This window comes from Artemia sp. Qi Xiang Cuo, chromosome 4 (genome assembly GCF_049724085.1).
Source record: "Artemia sp. Qi Xiang Cuo chromosome 4, ASM4972408v1, whole genome shotgun sequence".
NCBI classification, from domain to species: Eukaryota; Metazoa; Arthropoda; class Branchiopoda; order Anostraca; family Artemiidae; genus Artemia; species Artemia sp. Qi Xiang Cuo.
The window spans coordinates 77,933,251-77,957,649 of record NC_142797.1 but is presented as its reverse complement, the minus strand read 5'-3'; the positions used below and the strand labels follow the sequence as shown (position 1 = coordinate 77,957,649).

The following is a 24,399-nucleotide window of genomic DNA, read 5'->3' as shown; positions in this document are numbered from 1 at the left end:
AATTTAATGGTATGCATCCAAAGTTAGGAGCCTGAAAAAATTTGCGAACTTTTTGAAAAAGGAAGGAAACACCCCCAAAAGATCAAATGAAAATCACATAATCAGATTCAGCATACCAGACAACCCTAATATAGTGGTTTCAAGCTCCTATGTATAAAAATGTGGATTTTTTTTTGCCAGAAGAAAGATCACGGATGCGTGTTTATTTGTTCTTGTTTTGTTGTTGTTGTTGTGTTTTTCCCTAGGGGTGATCATATCGAATTAGTGATCGTAGAAAATTGAGAGAGGGCTGATTTGATCGGATATAAAAATAAAATTCTAGTGCCCTTTTTAAGTGACTAAAGGTATTGTAGGTAAGCTAGCCCCCCTCCCTCCAACGCTCATTTTCCCCCAAAGTCACCCAATCAAAATTTGATATAGCCATTTTTTCAGAGTAGTCGAAAAATCTAGTAACTATGTCTTTGAGGATGAGTTAACCACTCACAGTCCCCGGGGGAAGGGCTGGAAGTTGTGAACTTTGCCCGTTGTTTACATGTAGTGTTGGCTATGGGAAGTATACAGACGTTTTCAGGGGGAATTTTTCTGTTAGAGGGGGGTTACGTGGGAGGATCCTTCAATTGATGAATTTTTCATTAGGGAAGGGAATTTCTGTGTAGGGGGAGCCGGATTTCCCAGCATTGCTTAAAAAACGATCAGAAATTAATTAAAAAACAAGTTTTTTCAACTGAAAGTAAGGAGCAGCATTAAAACTTAAAACGAACAGAAATTATTACGAATATGAGGGGGATTGCGTCCTCGTCAATACCTCACTCTTTACGCTGAAGTTTTCTTAAGTACTTTTAAAAAAAGCTTTTCATTCTAATTAAACGTCCTTTGTGATTCAACAGTTATTCTTAAGGAATTGGTACAAAATTCGAACTTTAGCGTTAAGAGCAAGGTATTGACGATGGGGTGTTTCCTAACATATACATAATAATTTCTGTTTATTTTAAGTTTTAATGTTGCTCCTTACTTTGAGTTGAAAAAACTTGTTTTTTTAATTAAATTTGACTACAGAAACCTCCTGCAAAAGGGACTGAAAATTGTCAAAGGTAAACTCGTTGCAAATTTTTTTTCGTCAATAATAGCCCAAGATAATTCTTTATGAGAACCTCTTAAAAGTCAAATCTTTGTTCAGGTGGCATTTTGTTGTGATGTATTTTAACTTGATGGGATTAAATTCATCCTCATCAGAGTTGGCATTGTTTATACATTCGGCGTTTAGCAGGCTGCTTGTTGATACAAAATACATAAATGCTATAATATTTATAATAAATAAGCTTACAATAATTAAAATCTTAGTACATAAACCTGTGTACATGGTGTCTAAAATACTGGCCCTTGATCCACCAGTCTTAGAAACCGGACCGACAAGCCTGAAATTTAAAGAGTCAGTCATAGAATTTGATTTTGGGGGACAAAATGTCTTACTTCTCTGGGTCAGCTCTTAATTTATTTTTGCACAGACTCACTTTTAGACAGAATGAAAACGTACATTTTCATAAATGAGCTATAGGTTTAGAAATTTAAACATGAAATACACTAAATAGAAAAACATTTATGTCTGTAAGCAGAAGATCAAATATCAAGAAAGTAAATACTTAACATGATAACCCAAACTACTCCAGAGGCGCTGTTTATGTCAGTTTGAATTTTAAAATACAAGATTTTTAATGTGATAGAACTGACTCGGTCAATTCGGGAGATTTGTCCTATGTGTATTTATACCCTTAGTGTTGGTCATACTGTTTGTCACTCTTTTATTGGCTAAGTTGCTCAAACTCACACTCGTACTTAAGGTCATACACACTCAAGCTCATACACGCTCATAGTCACCTTCATACTCACTTGTGCTACTTAATAAATCTGGGCTAATCTAAATTTTTAGCAGATAGCTAAAAATTTAGTAGGGTGACAGATTCATTCTTAGACAAACCTGAATAGGCAGAAAATTGCTATTCAGACAAGGCTTTTCTAAACTAGTTTCAGTTGTATCTAAGGAATTTCTTTTTTTAGTCACTGCATTTTCTTTTTCTAATTATTTGATTCTTTTTACCCTTATGAGCAGGGATATGCTCTCTTTTATCCTACGATCTTTTTATCTGTATTGGACTTTAGTAAGATTGAATAATTGCTTGAGAGTTGATTTTTCCATTAAGGAATTAATACAGAATCTTAGGAGATAAATTATTAATGGTGTCTCCGGGTTCAACGAGCTAAAGCATGTTGAGATAAACTATTATTAATCTTTCAGCAGTTAAGCTTTCCCTTATGCCTAAAAGCAGCTAGAGGTAGTGTTGAGGAATTACGGATTTAGAACAGAGTTTTGGAACTTATTGACAATATTTTGCCCATTTTATCCAGCTATATTGAGTTTTGTTACTGCATAGTAGCCTTGGGTAAACAGTTGCTTTTGGAATCCAGTTTCTTTAATATTTCAGTGGAAGAAGTTGAAAACTATAAATGGAAATTTCAGGAATTAACCCGAGCATTTTCCCTAAAGTTTTATAAAATTTTATTCACCTAGGTTAAGATAGTTACAGTATTTCCATAAATATTATATTACCCAACATGTACCTGGAAAGCAATTCTTTACCCTATGTAGGTTTGTCTGAAAAGTCATTGATTACTTTAATGTGTAGCTACTTACTAAAAGATGGAATTGACCCACCCACACTGACACAAATAGTACTTCTGGACCATCTAGACTTTCAAATCGAGTTGTTTAATATTGATATTCCATCCTAGGGGCGCTCCATGTTCCTCATGGCTAAATCTATAGCCGAAAGAATGTTTACTTTGCGAAGATACGCCCCCGTCATTCCATGAGAACCCTGTTTCTATCGGTTAGGTACCCCTGTTTCAATCGCACCCATAGCCGGGATTTCCACAACACCCTGGGCTCTGCAATACCCATAGTCGGAATTCCAGCGTATCTTTAAAAGTCATGCTACATTCTATCTAAGATACGGATTTCTGAAAAAAAAGAAAGAAACAGATTAAGAAAAGTAAAGAATTTTTTGTTCATTTTTAGAAAAAGTCAAAATTCTACTAAACTCATGGTTAGAATTTGCGGCTTCGCGGTCCATTTTCTGAAACTGACCGTTACGATACACTTTTTTGGGATTTATCAACCAAATATTTAAACTGGCGTGGACCCGTTTAAAATTACTTTGAGAGTGGTGAAACAAAAAAAAATCAATAACAAGAAAATCTACAAAATAGGCTTACATTTTATCTGCAGTTGACTTCGAATCGAAAATAATGTGCGCTAAGTAAATTATAAGTTTGTTTTCTTTTTATCTCAAGATTTGTGTCAAACTTATCCACAAAATCAACAGCATCAACAAAATCAACAACAATTGCATGGTTTTCAAATGTACATGAAAATACATCAAAGCCATTTCGGTATTATTGATTAGTAAGGCTACATAGACAAGGCTGCATAGATAAATTAAAAATAAAATGGTTTGAAGTTTTTTCTTATCGCTAGTAGAACTTCAACTCATTTTCAATATTTTATCTCTGCTTTTAAACGATTATTATGTTAAAAATGGAGCTTGCGATATTTGCACCAATCTTAGTATATGATTATTTGTATTTTACCAAGAAATACAGAAGTTTAAATAAGACTTGAAATGGTAAATTATATTAAGATTTTAATAAAAAATAATAACTAATCCTTTTATTTGGTTTTGATTCTTTTCAGATCTTCAAATTTTTCAATTAAATCGCAGAACTTTACACAATACAACTTTGTTGGCAGAATGCTATTGATATTATAGAAATATTATTAAATCAATTATATCATTTAATTTATGTATAATGCTTTTCCCCCAAATATAGGAGCTATAAAAATGTAAATGTACAAATTAAATAATATTAAATATAAACTAAAAATTTCTTTAAATTGATCTTCATCTTTTCCAGATTATAAGACTTTCAGATCAATCTTAGGGTGACAAGGATCTAACTTCTTTATTAGTAGGGGGACCCAGAAACTAAAAAGATCTTTGCTGAAACTGTGGCATGCAAATTATTGATTATATGTCATCTTGAACATCAGATGATGGAATTGGATGTAAGTCAACCAATCATTTTGAATAAAAAATAACAACAGTTTACTCCAAATTGTTTTTTATTCATGCATGCAGAGGTTTCAATGTGGCAAGCTAGTCTAATGGTTCTGCGTAAGCGTCTTTCCTGATTATCAGGGCAACATGCAAATCATGGATGTTTTGTAACAAATTTGATATGCAAATTTTAAGTAAGTTGCTTGTATAATCTGGAAGTAACAATAAAACGTAAAGGATAAAAAAAAACCGTTAAAATAAAGGAGAACTGTAATGCTCGGAGAATTTTTCTATCTGTCTGGGATTTTCTGAGAATAACTTAGGGATGTTAGTCCTATTGAATGTAAGTAAAGTAATTATGACAGCACTAGACCCTCAAGGTCCAACCCAGCGGTGCTGATCTCCATTTCAAAGCCCTTCAACCAGGAAGTGTAATTCTGGTGACCCAGCCATCCTGTGCTTTCGCAGACCCTTCCTGCTTACCTCCCCCAGATTTCTCCAGGTACCCATTTAAAGGTGGGTCGACTCTGGCTGAGCTTACAGAGTCAGACCTTGTCTGATACAGAGTGGGACCCTTGTCCCAAGTCAAATAACCGGCCACGTCTGGAATTAAACCCATGCCCCTCGTACAAAGGATTCCCAACCCAGTAAGCCAACCACTTAGCCAGGACAGTCCTATTGAATGACATAACTATTGTTGAGATGAGGCAGTATTTTTCCGACCAAGAAAATTTTTGGAAGGAGTGGAAACTTTACCCATGTCTTACTCATGCTTTCGTCCAAAAATATGTCTATATAAATTTTTCTTAACCGAATAGAACCCCAAAATGGTCAACATGGCTTTCTCTCACCTCTCTTAGAAAGTACAAGTGATCTCTCTTGACTAGCATATTTTAAACCAGATTATATTCACATAGACAATACAATCTGCCAGCTAAGTAACTCTAATTGTTGTGTACCAGTAACTTATAGAACAAAAGAAAAAATATTTTCTGAAAGTCTAGAAAACCTAGCGTTAGAAAGCCTAGTTTGTATCTGCAGCTGAACAAAAAAGAAACAGTGAGAGAGAAAAACAACAGCAACTAAAAGTTCGCCTGAATGCCCTTCGGCTATATTTAAACAATGGACGAATTGCAGAACTTACAACCCTTGCCAAGAGGGCTCTGAGGTGGGGGTTGAAACTCCCAAAGACATAATCACTGGACCTTTCAACTATGCTGAATAAAATTAATATCTTCAAATTTTTTATTGGATGTGTTTGGGTATATGAAGAGGTAGAGAGGATCTGATAGCCCTCCAATCAGTTTTGACTCTTAAAAAAAAACACTAGAAACATTCAACTTCTAATTGAATGAGCTCCTCTTGAATTGTTTAAAACTCCTTCTCTACGAAAGGCCTTGATCAGAAAGAAAATAATACACTGTGCCCACTTCGCTGTTTAAAGGGGATTCTCTGTGGAAAAACAATCTTCTTAATAACATTATTAATTTGTCATTAAGTATAAAACTAATTTTGTTTCATTTTCGCCAAGAATTAAATTTTTGGATAGATTAAAATATTTTACCTTGTAGAAGCTGCAGTTTCTTTTGGACTTGAATAATTTTCAGATTTTTAAATATCAAAAATACTATTGGTCAAATATTTATTTTTGCACTGAGCTGACCAACAAACATATTTTTGTCCGCCAGTCCTGGGATTCAAAATTAAATAAAAGCCTCTCATAGTTTTGAAGTATCGTGAAAATTGAGTAAGCTCCTTCCAGCTCTAATATATAAATGCTAAGAATATTAAACTTTAAGATTACTTTTTGGCAAAAAAAAAAAAATAGAGAAAAAAGGCAAATTATTTTTGTTTTTTTGTTGATTGAAGAAATATTCAAAAGCAGTTTGTTATTTTTGGTCAATAGCTATTATAGTGTTTTAACTTAATAGTTGACAATTTAACTTACAAAACTTATCAATAGTCATATTGTTGAAAATAATGTACTTAAGTGTTATATAATACACACTCGAGAAGCGAAGTTTGGTCAATGCTAATGAAATAGAACAAAATATGATAAAAATACAATATTTTAGTAACAAAATAATGAAAACAAAATCAAAGAATTATGGAAGAGGGCCACTCAGAGCGCATTATATTAAATACGTAACCTAAACTAGCCTAACCAAACCAAAATACCAACTAAATATTTAATTAATATGTAGCTATAATGAAGTTTTCCACCGAGCTGAAGCTAATTGCCTGTTATAAACACCATGAAAAACGGGTATTGTCTCATGTTCGCGGTACAAGTTCTCGAATGTGTATTATATAACACATAAGGACCAAAATAATATTTAATAAATTCTTGAGAAAAAGTTTTAATCTTGAATAAAAGCAAAATTTTGCTTACAGGGAGACAACGAGCTATCACAGGAGCTACTGAAAAGAATAAATGAAAGGAAGAAGATACATTTAGTGCCATCTGTTTTGAGAGGAATTTATGTCATTCGTTTCGCCGTATGTTCAAGACTTACGGAAATAGAACACGTGGAATTCGCTTGGAATGAAATAAAAGAGTGTGTTTAGGATTTCGGGGTAAAGAGGGATAGAGAGAGATTGATTGGAAGACATATTTCTGTAAGAATAAAAAATGGCAGATAGGTGAATGTATTACCTTGTCACTGCAATTGAAGGAATAGAAAATGGTCTCTATTTTAGTGATATACAATTATCAAAGCTCACGAGTCTGATTCATTGATATCCATCATAGATGATATACTCATTGATAACCGTATAAATCATAGTTAGAATTAGAATAAAACAAATCTTAAATCGGTTTTTAGTTGGTTTTTTACAGTTAAGACCTAAACAGTTTTTTAGTTAATTCTGCCTTGTAAAATTTTTTCTAAGGATTCTGCCAGAAATTTCTACTTATTCATGTTATTTGGCGAGAATCCATCGTAGTTTCATTCTAAATTGCTATTAAAATTAAGCTGTTATTTACAAAAAAGATTGGAAGAGGCTTGGATTTTAAATGCTATGGAAGTATCGTTTTGATATCTAGAGGGGAGTTTAGTATTAAACTTCTTACCTAAGATTAGTACATGGTAGAATTTAATAATTTATCTTTTCTGTGCCAATTGACCGGTAAATTTTGTGTAAAATAAATTTTTCAATAACGAATCAAGTAAATGGGCGATATATTATTGAAGAAAGATTAAAATTATTAATCCCCAAATCATAGCCGATGAGCTTCATAGATAGAGAGAGGCTCTTTCAGTTTTATTTCCCCCTTTCTCTCCTCTTTCTCTCTCTCTCTCTCAATCCATTTGTCTCTGTCTTGGTTTTTCTCTTTCTCTCTCTCTCCTCTCTCTATTTGTTTCCCCCTATCTCTGTTTCTCTCTCCCTTCTTTTCTCTGTCTGTCTCTCTTTGTCTCTGTGTCTCTTTCCTTTCCTCTCTCTCCCCCTTCTATCTCTCTCTCTCTCTCTCTCTCTCTCTCTCTCTCTCTCTCTCTCTCTCTCTCTCTCTCTCTCTCCCTCTCTCTCTTTCTCTGTCTTTCTCTGTCTCTCTCTCTCTCTCTCTCTCTCTCTCTCTCTCTCTCTCTCTCTCTCTCTCTCTCTCTCTCTCTTAGTAGGCAAGGATACATTCTTAGTAAGGCAGGTTATATTAATGACGTTTGATGTTTCGCTTGATATTATGTTTTACCTATAAAATAAATCTCTTTTAAACGGTCGTTTCCGCGTGATTCTGATAAACGTTTACAACAAAAAGGTATGGCGCTTCGTCTTTTTTTTTTCGTATCATCTTTTTGTTATGTTTTCTTTTAATTTATACATTTTTTGATATACTAAAAAATCGTTTCACCAGATTATTGGTAAAATATATAATTAATGGTGTGTTTTCTTTGTAACTTTACTTCATTTTGTTTCTTGAGATTAACCAATTTGACATATATTCGTAACACAAAAATAAAATTTTTTGCTGTCAATGTCTTTCAGAAAAAATGATATTAGTCTAACAATCAGACGTACATTTTAAAAGTTGTTTCTAACCTAGAGAGTTTCGGATCTGCGAAAGAAAAGTATTTCAGTCTGGAAAGAGGCACATATTTTTCAAATCAAAGACCTATACAGAGTTAAATTTAAGCTCTCAGTTTACTTCATATATCCGAATTTACATAGGGGAAGATGGAGCACTTCCAAGTTTTGGGGTTTCGTATTCGAGCAGAAACTGCCATTTTAAGAAAAGTATAAAAACTTGTAAAAATTACTATTGTTACACTTTTAAATATGAAATTAAGTCCACTTCCAGTGACACAATGCTTTTCGAGAGAATTGAATTTTGTTGTCGCTGCATAGGTCATTTCAAGAATTAAAAAAATAATTGAATTAAAATAATTACAAAAAATAGTTTTCCATTAATCTGTGCGACTAGGATAAGTGTGCCAAGTCGATACTTATGAGCTAGTGAAAATTGGCTCTTCTTTGAAGATGAATCCAAGCTTCTAGTAGAAAGTGTTTCAGGCTTGTGGGTTTAAGCGCCAAATTTAAATTACTACTTTCATGGATTTAAAACAACCTATGAATTTCACTGTTTCCTATATGCTTTTGTAAGTCAATAGCTTTGTTTAGCTGAAAAACCTCTAGAACTCAAAATGCATTTGCTAATGTTTATTAAGATATTTCAATTAGGACTGGACGCATAGTAAATGTTCGTATAATTTGCCTTTTCAGTGGGTATGTGTGATAATCTTCACTAGATAGTCTTGTAAATCAACTTCATTTTTCATTGGATATTAGTGACTGGCATTTTGTCGCCAGCTTGTCACAAATATCCTATAAAAATACTATCAATCACAGTAGTTGAAATCAAATATATTCTAGTGAGAATATTAACGCAAGGGTACATACTATGAAATAACAAACCATGATATAACAAACCATGAGGTATTAATAATGAAAATTAACTTTTAAACGTATTTTTAAACGGCCTAGGACCATGTGGTACGGAGGAAGATGACGTAATGACCATGTGGCACGGTAACGTAATGGCATAAAACAATCTGCTAAAATATCTAAAGTAGACATTCAAAAGTCACATTATAGGGGTTTGGAGGGGGCAACAGTAATGCTGTGACTTTTAATCCACTGCTTTTGTGAATTAACCTATATCAATTATGATTTATACTATTATCTACTTATAACCTACAGAAATCGTTCCGGAGAAAAACTCAAACTTGGAATCTACTTCAAACGATGTTACTGAGTCACCACTTCAAGTCGCCACGCTCAGAGCTAGGCTGAGGGAGGGCTAACACACATACACAACTTGACTTATTTGATTTACGGCTCTTGCCATGACCAGATAGAGAACGATGAGGCCAGGAGCGACAAGTAGACCTATGGCTTGCCGGGCTTGCAGCTTCTTCCACTGGGATGTGAGCTTGGGCAAGGAGTTCGTTGGTTTCGCCTTTCCACCTAGTAGGGTGGCGTCCTCAGGGGCGTTTCCATCCCTGCAGGGTGGGCTGGAAGTTAAAAATGACCATCGCTGGTGTGTCATGTGGCTGACCAAGGAGGTGGCCATACCAGCGAACAGTGGACTGGGCAAGCTGCATTCAGAAAGGAGCTTTTGAAGTGCCTGAAACGAGGGTCTACTTGGTAAAAAAGTCAATCCAGTGATTACCCTTGATTCTTCGAAGATGTATGATCTGGGCGATATCTACGAGGTTGAGGAAAGATTTCGTGGATGGCCACGTCTCTATAGTAGCATGGTAATGACTGAAGCAATGCAGATACACATTCTATTGTTATGCTGCCATGCTAATATGGTGGCACAGGCACAACCGAACCGGTATTTCTTACTTGTACTCCAAAAACCTCAGGAAATCTCATCTCCTATACCCCTTTAGCCAAAAAATCACGGCGAAACTTCCAGGAACCTGAATCCTGACTAAGAAAAAGATATAGACGCAGTAAACAGTAAAAAACTTACTATTATCTTAAAATTGCAAAAATTAACTAACTAAAACAGGAGACAAAAGACGCTGTATTTCCAAGCGGACAAGTCCCTGTAAAATTCTGATCAGCATAACAATTTTGACCAAGACCATAACTGTACAGTACCCCAAAACGAATGACTAATTAACAAACAGCATGAAAACCATGCAAATCACTCTGCTTGGTGCCTGGACTTGCGAATAAGTCACTGTCAAATTCACTGCCAAATGTGTTAATTAGCTAGCTTATTCATACAAGACGAAAAACAATTCTCGCAGAAAAAGGGAAAACAAAAGGAACAAGCTTAGAGTGACTTACAAAAGAACAAAAGCACAATGAACTGATATGTAGGGTCAGGGGCACAACAAAATATCATTGAAAATGATAACTCTTCCAAAATAATGGATTGAATACCTTATGCTGTATATGAAGCCAGCTAGTTTTTAAGCAAAGTTTATAATCAAATATTTCCCGTAGACCAGTATTATCATCATTAAATCAAGTTTCTGATGGCAGAACACAAAAAAGATTCGTGTTGGCTATCTTATTCATCAAACAGTTCGTAGTAACGAACTGTAAGTAAGGAGTGATTCGGCTCAATAGTAACCGAAACTCTAAAAAACTAAATTTTGATACCAATAAATATATAAAAAGAATCGTGTTTTTATGCTGATTTCAAATATATAAGTTTCGTTATGTTTAGTCTTACCTATTAAAGGTTACAAACCTGAGGAAAGGTGCCTTATTTGGTAAGAAAACGAGGAGACACCCCCTAAAAGTCATAGAATCTCAATGAAAATTAAACTATCAGATTCAACATATCAGAGAACTCTACTGTAGAGGTTTCGAGCTCCTATCTGCAAAATGTGGGATTTTGTTTATTTTTTTCCAGGGAGGGTGATCGTATAGACCCAATAGTCCTAAAATATCGAGAGAGGGCTCATTCAAAGAGGAACTAAAAGTTTTAAAAGTTCTCAAAGAGGAATTAAAAGGAACCCTTTTTAAGTGATCAAAAAATAGGAAGGCCACTTCAATTTTTTTGAGTTGCCCCCATGCTCTCACGCGCCTTTTTCTCAAAATCCTCCGATCAAAATTTTGAGATAGCCATTTTGTTCAGCATAGTTGAAAGGCCGAATAAGTATGGCTTTGGAGATGTCCTGGCCCCCCAAAACCCCTGGGGTCAGGTCTTTAAGTTACTAAGTTTGCAGATTGTTTACGTAGAGTATTTGTTATTGGGAAGTATACGTACATTTTTTGCGTGGGGGTGGCGAATCTTCTGCTGGTGGGATTTTCTACAAGAATAATTTTTCATGGGAGGGAATATTCCAGGGAATGAATTTTTCAGGGGAAATTTTATACTGGGGGAATTTGCCAGAATTCCTATACGAATTTCGTCTTTTGTCTTGCTTTCTCTTTGCCGACTCCATTTTACGTGTGAAAATTTCAATTGTCCGGGGTAAATTTTCACAAGGATTAAATTGTCTAGAGACTAATTAAGTGGGGAGGAGGGATTTTTCAATTGAGGTGTACCCAGATTTCCTGGTATTATTTAAAAAATGATAAGAAATTAAATAAAAAAGAAAAGTTTTTTCAACTGAAAGTAAGGAGCATCATTCAAACTTAAAACGAACGGAAATTATAAAGTCTATGAGGGGGTTGCTCATCCTCAACACCTCGATATTTAAGCTAAAGTTTGAATTCTGTCCCAATTCCTTTAAGAACGACTCCTGAAACACTATGTTCGTTTTATTAGAACAACAAGAAATTTTTTTAAGTACTAAAAAACTTTAGCGTAAAGAGCAAAGTGTTGAGGAAGAGCAACCCCCCCCTTCATATAGGTTATAATTTCTGTTCGTTTTAAGGTTTAGTGTTGCTTACTTTCAGCTGAAAAAAATTGTTTTTTTTTTATTTAATCATGTCAAAGGAAGAATTAAATCCCAGGTAATTAAAATGAAACGCTCAATGATCATTTCACTCTTTGATTATAATTGAATTAAAAAAAAACAATTTTTTTTAACTGAAATTAAGGAGTGACGTTAAAACTTAAAATAAACAGAAATTATTCCGTATATGAAAGGGTCTGTCCCCTCCTCAACACCTCGCTCTTTACCCTAAAGTTTTTTATTGTTTTAAAAAATAAAGTTTTGAGACAGAGTCAAACTTTAGCGTTAAAGAGCGAGGCGTTGAGGAGGGGACAGCCCCTTTCATATATGGAATAATTTCTCTTCTTTTAAAGCTTTAATGTAGCTCCTTACTTCCAGTTAAAAAAAAAATTGTTTTTTTATTTAGTTTCTAAACGTTTTTGAATTAATGCAGGTTTTGATTTTGGCTTACCGTACATAAATAATTAAAATAACATTTGCATATTAATTTTTTTTTTGTTAAATGGCTTTCTCGAATGTTGTTTAATGTTGTTTACTAACGTTTTTATTAGTAATAAATATACGTGACTTACGAATTAACTTACATAACGAACTTCTATATTCGTATATTTTTCTAACGTAAGTTAGGGGGTTTGCCTCCTAGTCAATACCTCGCTCTTTACTCTAACGTTCAAATTTTGTTCTAATTCTTTGAGAATGACCCCTTAATCACAAAGGCTGTTAATTAGAATAAAGAGCTCTTACGAAATTACTAAAAACGTCTGTATGATTCCCAATAACCAATACTATATGTAAACAATCGGCAAAGTTAACAACTTGCAGTCCTTCCCCTGGGGACTGTGGGGGATTAGTCATCCTCAAAGGCATAGTTATTATATTTTTCAACCATTTTGAACAAAATGGCTCTCTCAAAATTTTGATCGGGTGACTCTGGGAAAAAAATGAGCGTGGGAGGGGGCCTAGTTACCCTCCATTACTTTTGGGCACTTAAAAAGGGCACGAGAACTTTTAATTTCCGTTTCAATGAGCCCTCTTGCAACATTTTAGGACCAATGGGTCGTTACGATCACCCCCGGGAAAAGAAAAAAAAAACAAATGAACACACATCCGTGATCTTTCTTCAGGCAAAAAATACAAAATTCCACATTTTCGCAGATAGGAGCTTGAAATCTCTACTGATACGGTGAATCTGATGGTGTAATTTTTATTAAGGTTTATGATTTCTACGGGGTGTTTCACCCCTTTTTCGAAAATAAGGCAAATTTTCTCGGCAAATTTTCGCGTAACTTTTCATGAGTAAGACTAAATTTGATGAAACTTACATCTTTAAAATCAGCATAAAAATCTGATTCTTTTGATGTATCTATTGGTATCAAAATTCCGTTTTTTAGACTGTCGGTTACTATTGAGCAAGGTTGTTCCTTACTTTCAGTTCGTTACCATAAACTGTTTGATATGACCTGAGATCACAATCAAACTATAGCTAGAATCTTCACATTCTAGAAATACCTGGGTTAAAGTTATTGTTAGATAATCAATCAATACAGCAACAAGAATCAACAAATATACTGCGAATAGAAATCAACCTCTTTTTGCTTCAAATCGCTGTAAATCGCAGTGTTATTAGAAAATATCATCAAAATTTTAGCCAGCTATCCCCTCATCTTTTCAAAAATCTTGGATTTGCCAACACATCCATAATATGTTCAGGGTGTTTTGAAATAGCGACTGGATATAAGATCATATAAGATATAAGGATATAAGGTATAAGGTATAAGGGATATAAGGTATATAACTGGATATAAGGTTATATAAGATCTAGTATCGCTTCCTCCTTTTCAAACTCAGATTTCTGGTGCTTGACAAAGCTAGAAGAGAAGGTTTTACGGGGTTCTAAGATGCCCTAAACCCTGATTCGAAACTTTAAAAAAGTATGTGAACTATGTAGCACCTAAATAAACCTCTTTGTTTAACCTCTTTTTTAAATGAACTGGACTGTCGTCAAAATATAGTACTGGTTACGGACGGTGAGCTATTATTCTTGTTCAATACACATTTTCACTTCTACAATATTTTATGCTTTTATTTTGCTTGAACTCTATCCGGAAAAATTATCAAACAGTTCGTGGTAACGAACTGTAAGTAAGGAACAACCCGGCTCAATAGTAACCGACAGTCTAAAAAAGGAAGTTTAATACCAATAGATACATCAAAAGAATCTAAATTTTATGCTGATTTCAAATATATAAGCTTCATCAAGTTTAGTCTCACCCATCAAAAGTTACGCGCCTAAGAAAATTTGCCTTATTTTCAAAAAAGGGGGAAACACCCCCTAAAATTCATAGAACCTTAATAAAAATTACACCACCAGATTTAGCGTATTAGAAAACCCTGTAGAGGTTTCAAGCTCCTATCTGCAAAAATGTGGAATATTGTATTGTTTGCCAGAACAAAGATTACGGATGCGTGTTTATTTGTTGTTTTTTTTTCCAGGGGTGATCGTATCGACACAGTGGTCCTAGAATATCGTGGGAGGGCTCATTCCAACGAAAATAAAAGTTCTAGTGCTGTTTTTAAATGACTAAAAAAATGGAGGGCAACTAGGCCCCCTCCCACGCTCATATTTTCCCAAAGTCAGTGATCAAAATTTTGAGATAGCCATTTGTTCAGCATGGTCAAAAAATATAATAACCATCTCTTTGAGGATGACTTAATCCCCCACAGTCCCCGGGGGAAGGGCTACAAGTTATGAACTTTGCCCAATGTTTACATATAGTATTGGTTATTGGAAAGCATACAGACGTTTTCAGGGGGAATTTCTTATGGTAGTGGGGGGGACCGGGGGTTACGTGGGAGGATCTTTCCATGGAAGAATTTTTCATGGGGGAAGGGACATTGCTATGAAGCGGGTGCCGGATCTCTAATCATTATTTAAAAAAAAAACGATCAGAAGTTAAAAAAAAACAAGTTTTCAACTGAAAATTTTTCAACATCAAAACTTAAAACGAACATTTATTATTTAAATCGTTTAAAGAACTATCAGAAATTAAATAAAAATAAGCAAGTTTTTTTTTTAACTGAAAGTAAGGAGCGACATTACATCTTTAAACGAACAGAAATTACTCCGTATATGAAAGGGGCTGTCCCCTCCTCAACGCATCGCTCTTTACGCTAAAGTTTTTTTTATTGTTTTACAAAATGAAGTTGTGAAACAGAGTCAAACTTTAACGTAAAGATCGAGGCGTTGAGGAGGGGACAGCCTCTTTCATATACGGAATAATTGCTGTTCGTTTTAAGTTTTAATGTCACTCCTTACTTTCAGTTAAAAAAAACTTTTTTTTTAGATTTAGTTTGCTTTGATAAGCGAAGATCCCTCTTGCTTTAATAAGAAGCTGGTAGCCTGATTATAAACATAATTTATTGCCTATAAGAAGGTCTGCTGAAAGCCAAATTACCGACAACTCAAATTTTCTCGTCTAGAGTTCCATATCTATTGTAAAATTGGAAAACAATATTTACTATGTAAATACTCTCATGAAATGACAGAGTAATTACAGATTGCTCGTTTTGACTCACAGATTCGACTTTTCCTCAGCGTTCAACCCCCTCATGTCGAATAAGATAATGTACACCTTACAAAATTAAGTCCTGGCTATGCCCCTTTAGAGCATCGCTTGTTACTAGAGAGAAAAAAAATTATTAGACATAATGACTATTCAAAATTGATTCTTAGTACCCTAACGTATTAAAAAAAGGATATCCTAGGGCTAAAATAAGTAGAGCCTTCATCAAACGGCTAAAACAACTTGGAGCTTTGTTTATGCCCCATCCCATAGATTTTATTACTCTTCTAAATTTTTTAAATCTTTTTTTTTGTGCCTTTGTTTCAAAATTTTCGAGAATTTGAGCTCAAGAAATCAAGTACGGTATCAGTTATAATACATAACTGTTGTTTGTTATTATTTTCGTTCCAGAGCAACGTATAATAAAAACCTCATTAGTAATGTCTATTTCTAAAAATGCAGATAGGACTACAAATATTAACCCCTTTTGTGTATTATAATAATAATATTTTGTTTCACTCTTTTTGCTACGTTATAAAAATACACTTAAATAGTGTTAAAAGAGAAAAAACATGAACAGTAGGGACCAACAGATCTAATGAGAAAATAAAACAAGTAGAAACTTCAATCCAAAATTTCGTGGTAACGAACGGTGAGTAAGGAGCGACCCGGCTCAATAGTAACCAAAAATTTTAAAAACGGGATTTTGAGTATCGGCTTATTATGTTGATTTCATATATTCATATATATACCTGTCTGTGGTAAGTCCTGTCCCGCTGAAACTGCACACGTATTCTTGTCTCCGTCCTTGTCCCCGCCGCGCGGCAATATAGCACACTACTTATTATATATATATATATATATATATATATATATATATATATATATATATATATATATATATATATATATATATAAATTGGATGAGCAATTATGCTTAGCAGCGAAATTGAATATATTGCATATAAATAGACTTCAAGCTGCTTTAGATGCACTAGTGAAATATATCAAGGAAAATAAATTGTATCAGTGATTATTATTATTGTTGTAATTATATTTCATAAAATTATTTCTAAATCGAAGATTTCTATTCTATAGTAGGTTAGCGTATACTATTAAAGTAGAAAAAGAATCTTGGTTAGACTGAAGTTGGTTGTGAGAGCATTAGGACTCTAAAAAATGGATAGGTTTCAGAAAGAGAAAATTAAAGGGAATCTTTAAAAAAATTAAAAAAATTAAAAGGGAATATTTATAGAAAAACGTTTGATTCTAGATGATGATTTTCTGGAGACATCTCTTCAAAGGAAGATATTTTCTCAGGGAATGCTTGTCGATATAATAAAAAGTGGCAATACGTCATTGAAGTATTGTAAGAACCTTCTGTGCTGTGGCCCATAGGCATTTACACCATTTAGTAACATATTAATCGCGGCGAGACAAAATTATACTGCGGATTTTCTTTTGAACACACTAGCTTAGAAATCTAAGACTATGATTTTTTTCATGAGAAAGATGTTGTTCAAAGAGGATTTACTCTCTCTCTCTCTCTCTCTCTCTCTCTCTCTCTCTCTCTCTCTCTCTCTCTCTCTCTCTCTCTCCCACTCAATTTGTTGATCCTCGCTCAGTTTCATTTTGGTGATGAGAGTGTCAACACACGAAAACATGTTCTATACATGTCCACTATGCATGTATACACTGGGCAGCTGGTCATCATGTGAAAATTGTACAATGATTGATGAGTATGATGAAAAGTGTAGATTAAGCAGCCCGTGTAAATTGCAAAGAGGATATGCCGTACAAATTAAAGGTTGTAATTCCTGTCTTGAAGAGATGTGTGACTCTCGCCCTAGAGGACGCCTATGTTCTAATGGTCACTATGATAAATGTGATCAGCGGGAGAATACATATCCGGGTATGATTGGAAAGAATCTTAAACGTGATTTTAGTTTATTGCTAAGAGACTAGTATCGTCGTGGCTTTAAACTGTTTCGGGAGGAGGAACCAGGTCTATGATTCAACTGTTGGAATAACAAAAGAATTTGGTTTCTACCTCATCGTTGTGAAGACAATGGTTACTATTATTATAAGCCTACTGATTATTATTTGGCTGTTACAGAATGTGATTCACCACTTGAGGACAATGTATGTGACATTGCTTCAAATAGACAAATTGAAACACGTGAATTTTATAAAATTAATGGAAATAGTATCATTGACTATACAAAGAGATATAATAAGAGTGAAGTTACATTATACTGTAGAAAATGTGAACCTGACATTGCAGCACATCAGGATCCAGTGTGATCTATCCGCATTGTGAATTCAGTATACAGTGAGTTCAGATGATCTATCCGCATTGGTTGTTCTCGACAAACAACCAAACGTAGTAGAAGAAGAAATCTAAAGAGTAGTAAAAACTTTTTTTTTATCATGTATATACATTATTTTTTATTAATAAACAATTTTACATATATTTTTAGAACATTTTATTCGTAGGGCACTAAAATCAATATTAAACACGTTTGAAAGTATATTTTCCACTAGGAAGTCGTTCAGTCCAGGAGAGTCAACGTAAATGTCGAGAAACAGCTTGTAGGTATAGCCACGACATCTGAACATTAAAAAGAGTGGTGCATGAAAGCCACATGTCTTAGTCGTTAAATCATGTACTCTCCTCTGATTTCGAATACTAGTTTTCTCATTGATCTCAATGAAGTTGTTGATGTGTGGAATGTAGAATTTACAAGATAGGCCAAGAGGATCAAAAAACTCTATATTCTTCGCTGTTTAAAAGATGCATAGCCAATGACATGTCTTCAAAGTCGATGGACTGCTATTAACAATGATTAGGGTATTGTTAACACTTGGAATTTTTTCAATGAAGTCCGATGGTATGCAGTAGGACTTGTACTGGGACATTTATGGATCCATATTAAATAAGTTGATTATTTGGTTTGTGTTCATGGTGCTAGGTCTAGTAGAACAATGCCGTCGGGTGTGATTTCCGAATAGGTTTCAAACTGACTCAATAATATTAATATTATACTTTCAGTTAAAGCATCGGCAAATGTGCACTCTAAACGTACATTCCCCGTTCGTACTATGCTCATATCTTGAGTGCGAGACAAGTCCAAAACAATTACACCTGGATTTTTTGAGAACATTGAATCGATTATTCCATTTTCAAATAGTTGTGAGTCGTGATCTAGGGATTGCATGGTCAACTCATACAGGGTTCTGTAGGATTTCTTATCAAATGATAGAGTGTAAAGAGGAATTCCATTCACTTTGCACACAAGGCTATTTACACCGAAAAAATTAAAATCATGGGGGGATGCAGTCCAGGATCCAACGGCACTAGCACTCTTCACAATAACCAAAACGAGTTTTGATGGGATTTCTTCATTGATAAATGATGAATCAGTATAACTGCGAGAGCCAGTGGCAATGTGATGTTGATTGGTGATCTTATGGGGGACAAGAAGTTTAATAAGGCTCTTAGCTTTTCTGCTACCAATGCAACAGAGCTCATAACCTGTTGTTTTCGAACATGAAGAATTGCTGAGGTGATAATGACATTTGCATCAGGTGCTGCAACAAGTATTTGTCTCAAAATGAAATTCCATGGAGCTAGTTGTAACTTTGTGTCAATCTTGTAATTGGGGGGTAACCATTAGGATATATTAAAAATCTCATGATTTAGTTTTACAACTAAATGATACTCCTGGGTCACTACAGCAGTTAACTCACCGTCAATATCAACACCTGACCCATATTCATAGCCCAGTGCCGGTCCTCTCAACTCCTTATATGTCTTTGGAGTCATCATCATAAATTGTATGTAGCTTGCATAGTTTGATAAATTATCACTAGTGCTCACCAATGGTCCATTAAAGAATACATAAATTTGTTTGAACAAGTTGTGTAGGGTACAGTTTTCATAGGACAGGCCATCAGCAGCAGTGGGAGTTCTATTGTGTGACTTTTTATTCACCGTAAAATTTAAATCAATAAGTGTTGATGATAGATCAATGAAATAGTCTTTATTGGAAAATATCTGAAAGTGTATATTTTCCCACAGGGGTTGCTGAGGGTTAAAGTGTTTACTGTACCTATACTTGACACTGACATAAAAATATTCAGCATCGAACAGATTCAATGAGGATCTGATTGATGGATGCGCTTCTTTTTGGGAGAGATAGGTCATATTAAGAGAAGAAATACTTCTTTGATATAATAATCTTTTTCTTCCTCTTATTGGTCTTCTTCCTTTTATTCCTAAAAGTCTTTGTTGATGTCCTTCGCTTCCCACCTGGGTAGAGACTGATAAGTGAATGATGACCAAGCACCCTTTTTAACCCCTTCCCATTTTTCTGAGATTTTAATTGCTCATCAACAGCTCTTGCTGAACATATAATATTTTCTTTAAAACTCTCGTTGAAATTTTTACCCGATCCCAAATCCTGTAGTGTTGAGGCAGCAAAATTTGATGTAGCAGGTACAAGATATTATCTGTCCAGGGGGTAGTGCAGAACAAAATAGCCTAGCAAACCAGCTACCAATGCCTTAGCCAGACATTGTAGCACGCCCCTTGTAATAGTTCAATCCATGACCTATTTGACGAGGAATCCGAGCATCAACATAGAATTCAATATCAGGACAGACAAATTGAAGTCTCCTATTTTTCGTCTTAGGGAGTGACGATGGATTGAAAATGACATGTAATCAGAGCTAAACCTTTTGTTATTAGTAGAGGATCACCCAATTCACTTCTTAGTGTTAACTGACAGAGTTCCAAATACGAAGTGTTTACAGGAACATACTGAACATGCTTTATACAATAGTGATGAACATGTTCATGGGTTGTTTTTCGTTCAAGAATACGTAGGAGAAGGACATTTGATTTACCAACTCTCGATGTTTCCACAAAGGCCGCAGAGAGAAATATACAAGTGTACAGGGAGAAGCCAGATGGGTAGTGAGCAAAAATAACATTAGTTCTTCCGGCACTATTACCATTGATTATATTCAGTTTAAAGCCAAGAACATCTTTTAGATTATCATTGAGAACGATCTTTTCATTGGCAATTTGTGAAATAATGTAGATCTTGAACTCTTCCTTTGAATAGCAAAAATGAAAGGCTCCTTTTTTGCGAGCGGAAATTTTTTTATTGATAGAACGACACAAATCATTCATACAACTGAGCTCCTCGTATGGTAATTCAACATATGGATAATCCAACCAATTGATCTTTTGAATTTTATGTTGTTTGCTAACGACTGGTGGCCAATCATGGGGTCTAATTTGTATATCATATATACGATCTTTCCTCAGGATATCATAGGTATTTTTGAGAATATAGTCAACAAGAGCAACTTCATATACGCCATCGAATTTGATGGTGGGAGAGAGTTTCGTCCAAAAATCACTTGTTTTATTCAAATCATTGTAAAGAGGGTCGGACACGTTGGACATAAATGTTACATAAAAATCATTGGGCATTGTTAATGTCTTCAACACTGATCCAAGAACCAAAATCAGAGTTGTATCCTAGCCAACGAACAAGCAACTGTTTCTTGCCCCTGCGAGTATGGCTCTTTAATATCTTTTCAATTTGATAAATTTTACTATTATTTTAACTTTTTGTAGTTCATAGTCATAAAAACCACAGAGAATCTCTTCATCTTTGGTGTCCCGGAAATGATATGTTTTGGGTTTAGTGTCTATGATTTTTGCCACTTTAAAAAGTTCAGTAGACCACAAGTAATTGCCCTTTTCAAAAACATTAGTTGTTCTATTAATTCAAACAGCATCACCAACATTGACTTTTTTCTTCACAATAGTTTCATTGGAACTGGAATACTATTTAAGAAAAGTATCAAATGTATCTTGATCAGAATGATGGACTTCCGTTGGGGTTGATTTGGACAATGATCGATTGTGTCGTTGATTATAAATCAATATGATTTTATCTAAATCATGAATAAAAACAGGTGAATTTTTCAGTGTACAATATTTTGAAATTAAAAGTCGAATAGTTCTTATCAATCTTTCGGTCAATGCGGCCTTTATAGGATTATGACTATGATAGATCATTGTATTATATTTCATTGGTACTTTTTCTACATGCTGATTAACAAATTCACTACCCCAATCCGTTTGAATTTTTTATACGAATCTTGTTCAAGAATACTTTCTATAGCCTGAGCAACTTCAACACCTCTCTTTGTCCGCAATGGAATGACATAAGCATAACGACTAAAAAACGGATTGTAAGTAAAATGTATTTGTATGGTGTATTGTGGCATCTTTGAATCTCATATAGATTTAAGAGGTCTGCTCGTATAATATGCAGTGGGAAACAAGCTTTAGTTTTTCGATAATGATTAGCACGAAGTCTATGATTTCTATGTAGAGTGTAACTTGATTCATTTTGTAGATAGTCTTGTACACTTTTAGTGTGAACACCAGTGACTTTGGACAGGGTGGTAGGGGAACTTAAACTTCCCACTTCACCAATATTTTCATAAAAAAGTTTCAGAACTTCGACCATTTTGAACGTAAACACGTAATGTAACTTCCACTACCCTTTTGTATGGTAACGTGGCGACGTGGGTGATGATGGTGACGTTGAGTTGATATCAATACGTCTTCGCTTTTGTCTAGCTATCAGGGGTATGCTCCTCATCTTCAAATCAATGTTTCTACTAGGTGTGCTAGTATTTTCAGGATTGATTTAAAATCTTCTCCTGTTTCTTCTTCTTCTTGTTTTAATGTTGATGACGATGGACTATGTTCATTTAAATTTTTTAGAATTTGCCTATTGCTAATAAGACTTTTGGGGAAGTTTAATGTATTTAGAAGTTGTATAGAGGAGTGTCAAATGATAAAAGTCCTTTAGATTTGTAACCATATCATAGATTAAATCAAGTAGATTATAGCTCTTCCCTTGTATTATAATTCGTTTCCCATTGCTATCAACTTGAATATGATCTTGACAACTTTCCATGAGATAGGTTATGAGTCGTTTACTTTGTTCACGATATGAGTTTTGCATTAGATTTCCAATGCTCGAAACTATTGAATTTAATTCCTCCTCCTCCTACTTCGGTAATTGTGTTCCAGCAGCAGCAGAAGAATCTTGTAGAGATGTTTCTTTTCTTGTGATCGATGAAACTCACATTGACTATTACCGCATGATAGGGCTTATGTTTCTCCACTCGGCGAAGTGTATCTTGAAGTAAAAGTAGTTTTTTATCATCTTCAGTATTTTCATTGTTAATGAATTTACTCAGATTGTCCTAAAAGTGTTCCACTGGTGAAAGGGCGAGTTTTATTGGAGTCAATTTAAAGGGTTTATCCATCTAGAGAAAACTGTTTACAAGGCCTGCAATTATTGGCAGTAAAAGTGTAAAAAAAGCTACCACCCGCCTGAAGAAGACGTTTCCTTAAAAAAAATTCCTTTCTTTTTACTAGCCAAGGAGCGTACAATGGAACGATGTTGCTTTGCCTGTTGCTTAACTACTTTTGGCAGTTGAACATTGCCCTCAGTTAAATTTAAACAAAGTTCAAATATTAGATTAATGAAATCATTGTCAATACCATGTTTGAGTATGGCTTTCCTAAGTGGGGGTTTTGAAGTGCTTAGAACGGAAAATAAATGTCTATTTCCATGTAATTTCTTCAGTGTCATGATTACAACTAATAGCCTTTTTACGGTTAGTGGGAAGATATAATGTAATTTCATTGTCAAAACTATCTGTGACAACAAGTAAATCTCGGGTGTATTTTGATTAGGATCCAATAGAATATAGCCGTAGGGTTTATTAATTGCCTGATTGTACGCTGAAAGTATAAATTTTGGAGCACCGGGATATATTTGTTTATTGAAAGTTAATAGCGAGCTAAAATCACGAACAACCCTGTAGATGATATAGTATGTACAGTTAAAAGCAAGTGTTCACATACATTTGCTCTGATGAAAAAGATTGTGTAGAACTACTGTAACAGAAATCTGTTCATGATGTGAGCGAACAGTAAACAATTGTAGCATTTCCTGGGACCATTGATCAATGGATTCAGCAAAATCGTCAATAACCAGCCAAGATTTTGGTTCAATAATGTCGAAAACATCAAGCCCCTGTACGAATTGTATCTTCACCGATCTAACATTAACTTTTATTTTATCATATGACTCTTGCCAAACACTGTAGCAATAGTAGATTTTTTTCAGCTTTTCCATAAACATTTGATCACAATGTTGTATTATTTTAGTTAAGAGTGTCGTTTTGCCTGACATTGATGGACCACACAGAAACGATCTGAATGGTGTTTTAAATTGATACATATTGCTGTTTACTTCAACAGCTCACCTACAGCTAACTGTAAACTATAGATGTCAAATGACTAAATAATTTCCCTATTACTACTCCGTTCAAGAATGATAAGAAAAAGAACAAAACCAATAGAGAATCATATTTTCGTTTATTTTTAAGGTAAAAGCAGCACGTTACAAATAATAATAATAATGCAATTACAAAAAATCACTTTTTTATTAAACAAAAAATACAATTAATTGAGATTTTTGTATTCATTTATTTATTTAAAAAAAACAAAAACAATATTTATTTGAAATACGCACTAAGAAAAAATACTTATTTATTAAACAATAAATACACTTAAAATAATATCAAACTTCTTTTTTTATTTATTTATTTACAAAAACAAAAAAATTTATTTGAAATAGGCACTAGGAAAAAAAACACTTTTTTATTAAACAATAAATACACTTAAAATAATGTCATTTTTTTAATTTTTTTTTTACAAAGAAAAATTACAATACATTTAATAAAAAACATTTT

General features: G+C 34.2%; 1 protein-coding gene across 1 annotated transcript in view; it reads left to right on the top strand.

Moving 5' to 3' along the window:
* The window catches only part of Ddc (aromatic-L-amino-acid decarboxylase), a 133,459-nt gene extending 125,632 nt beyond the window's left edge, over nt 1-7,827 (top strand). Inside the window, exon 11 of the mRNA XM_089088545.1 lies at nt 6,507-7,827. Within this exon, the coding sequence (XP_088944671.1) occupies nt 6,507-6,680 (174 nt within the window). The 3' untranslated portion in view covers nt 6,681-7,827. The remainder of the gene's footprint in view (nt 1-6,506) is intronic.
* The last annotated feature ends 16,572 nt before the right edge of the window (nt 7,828-24,399 follow it).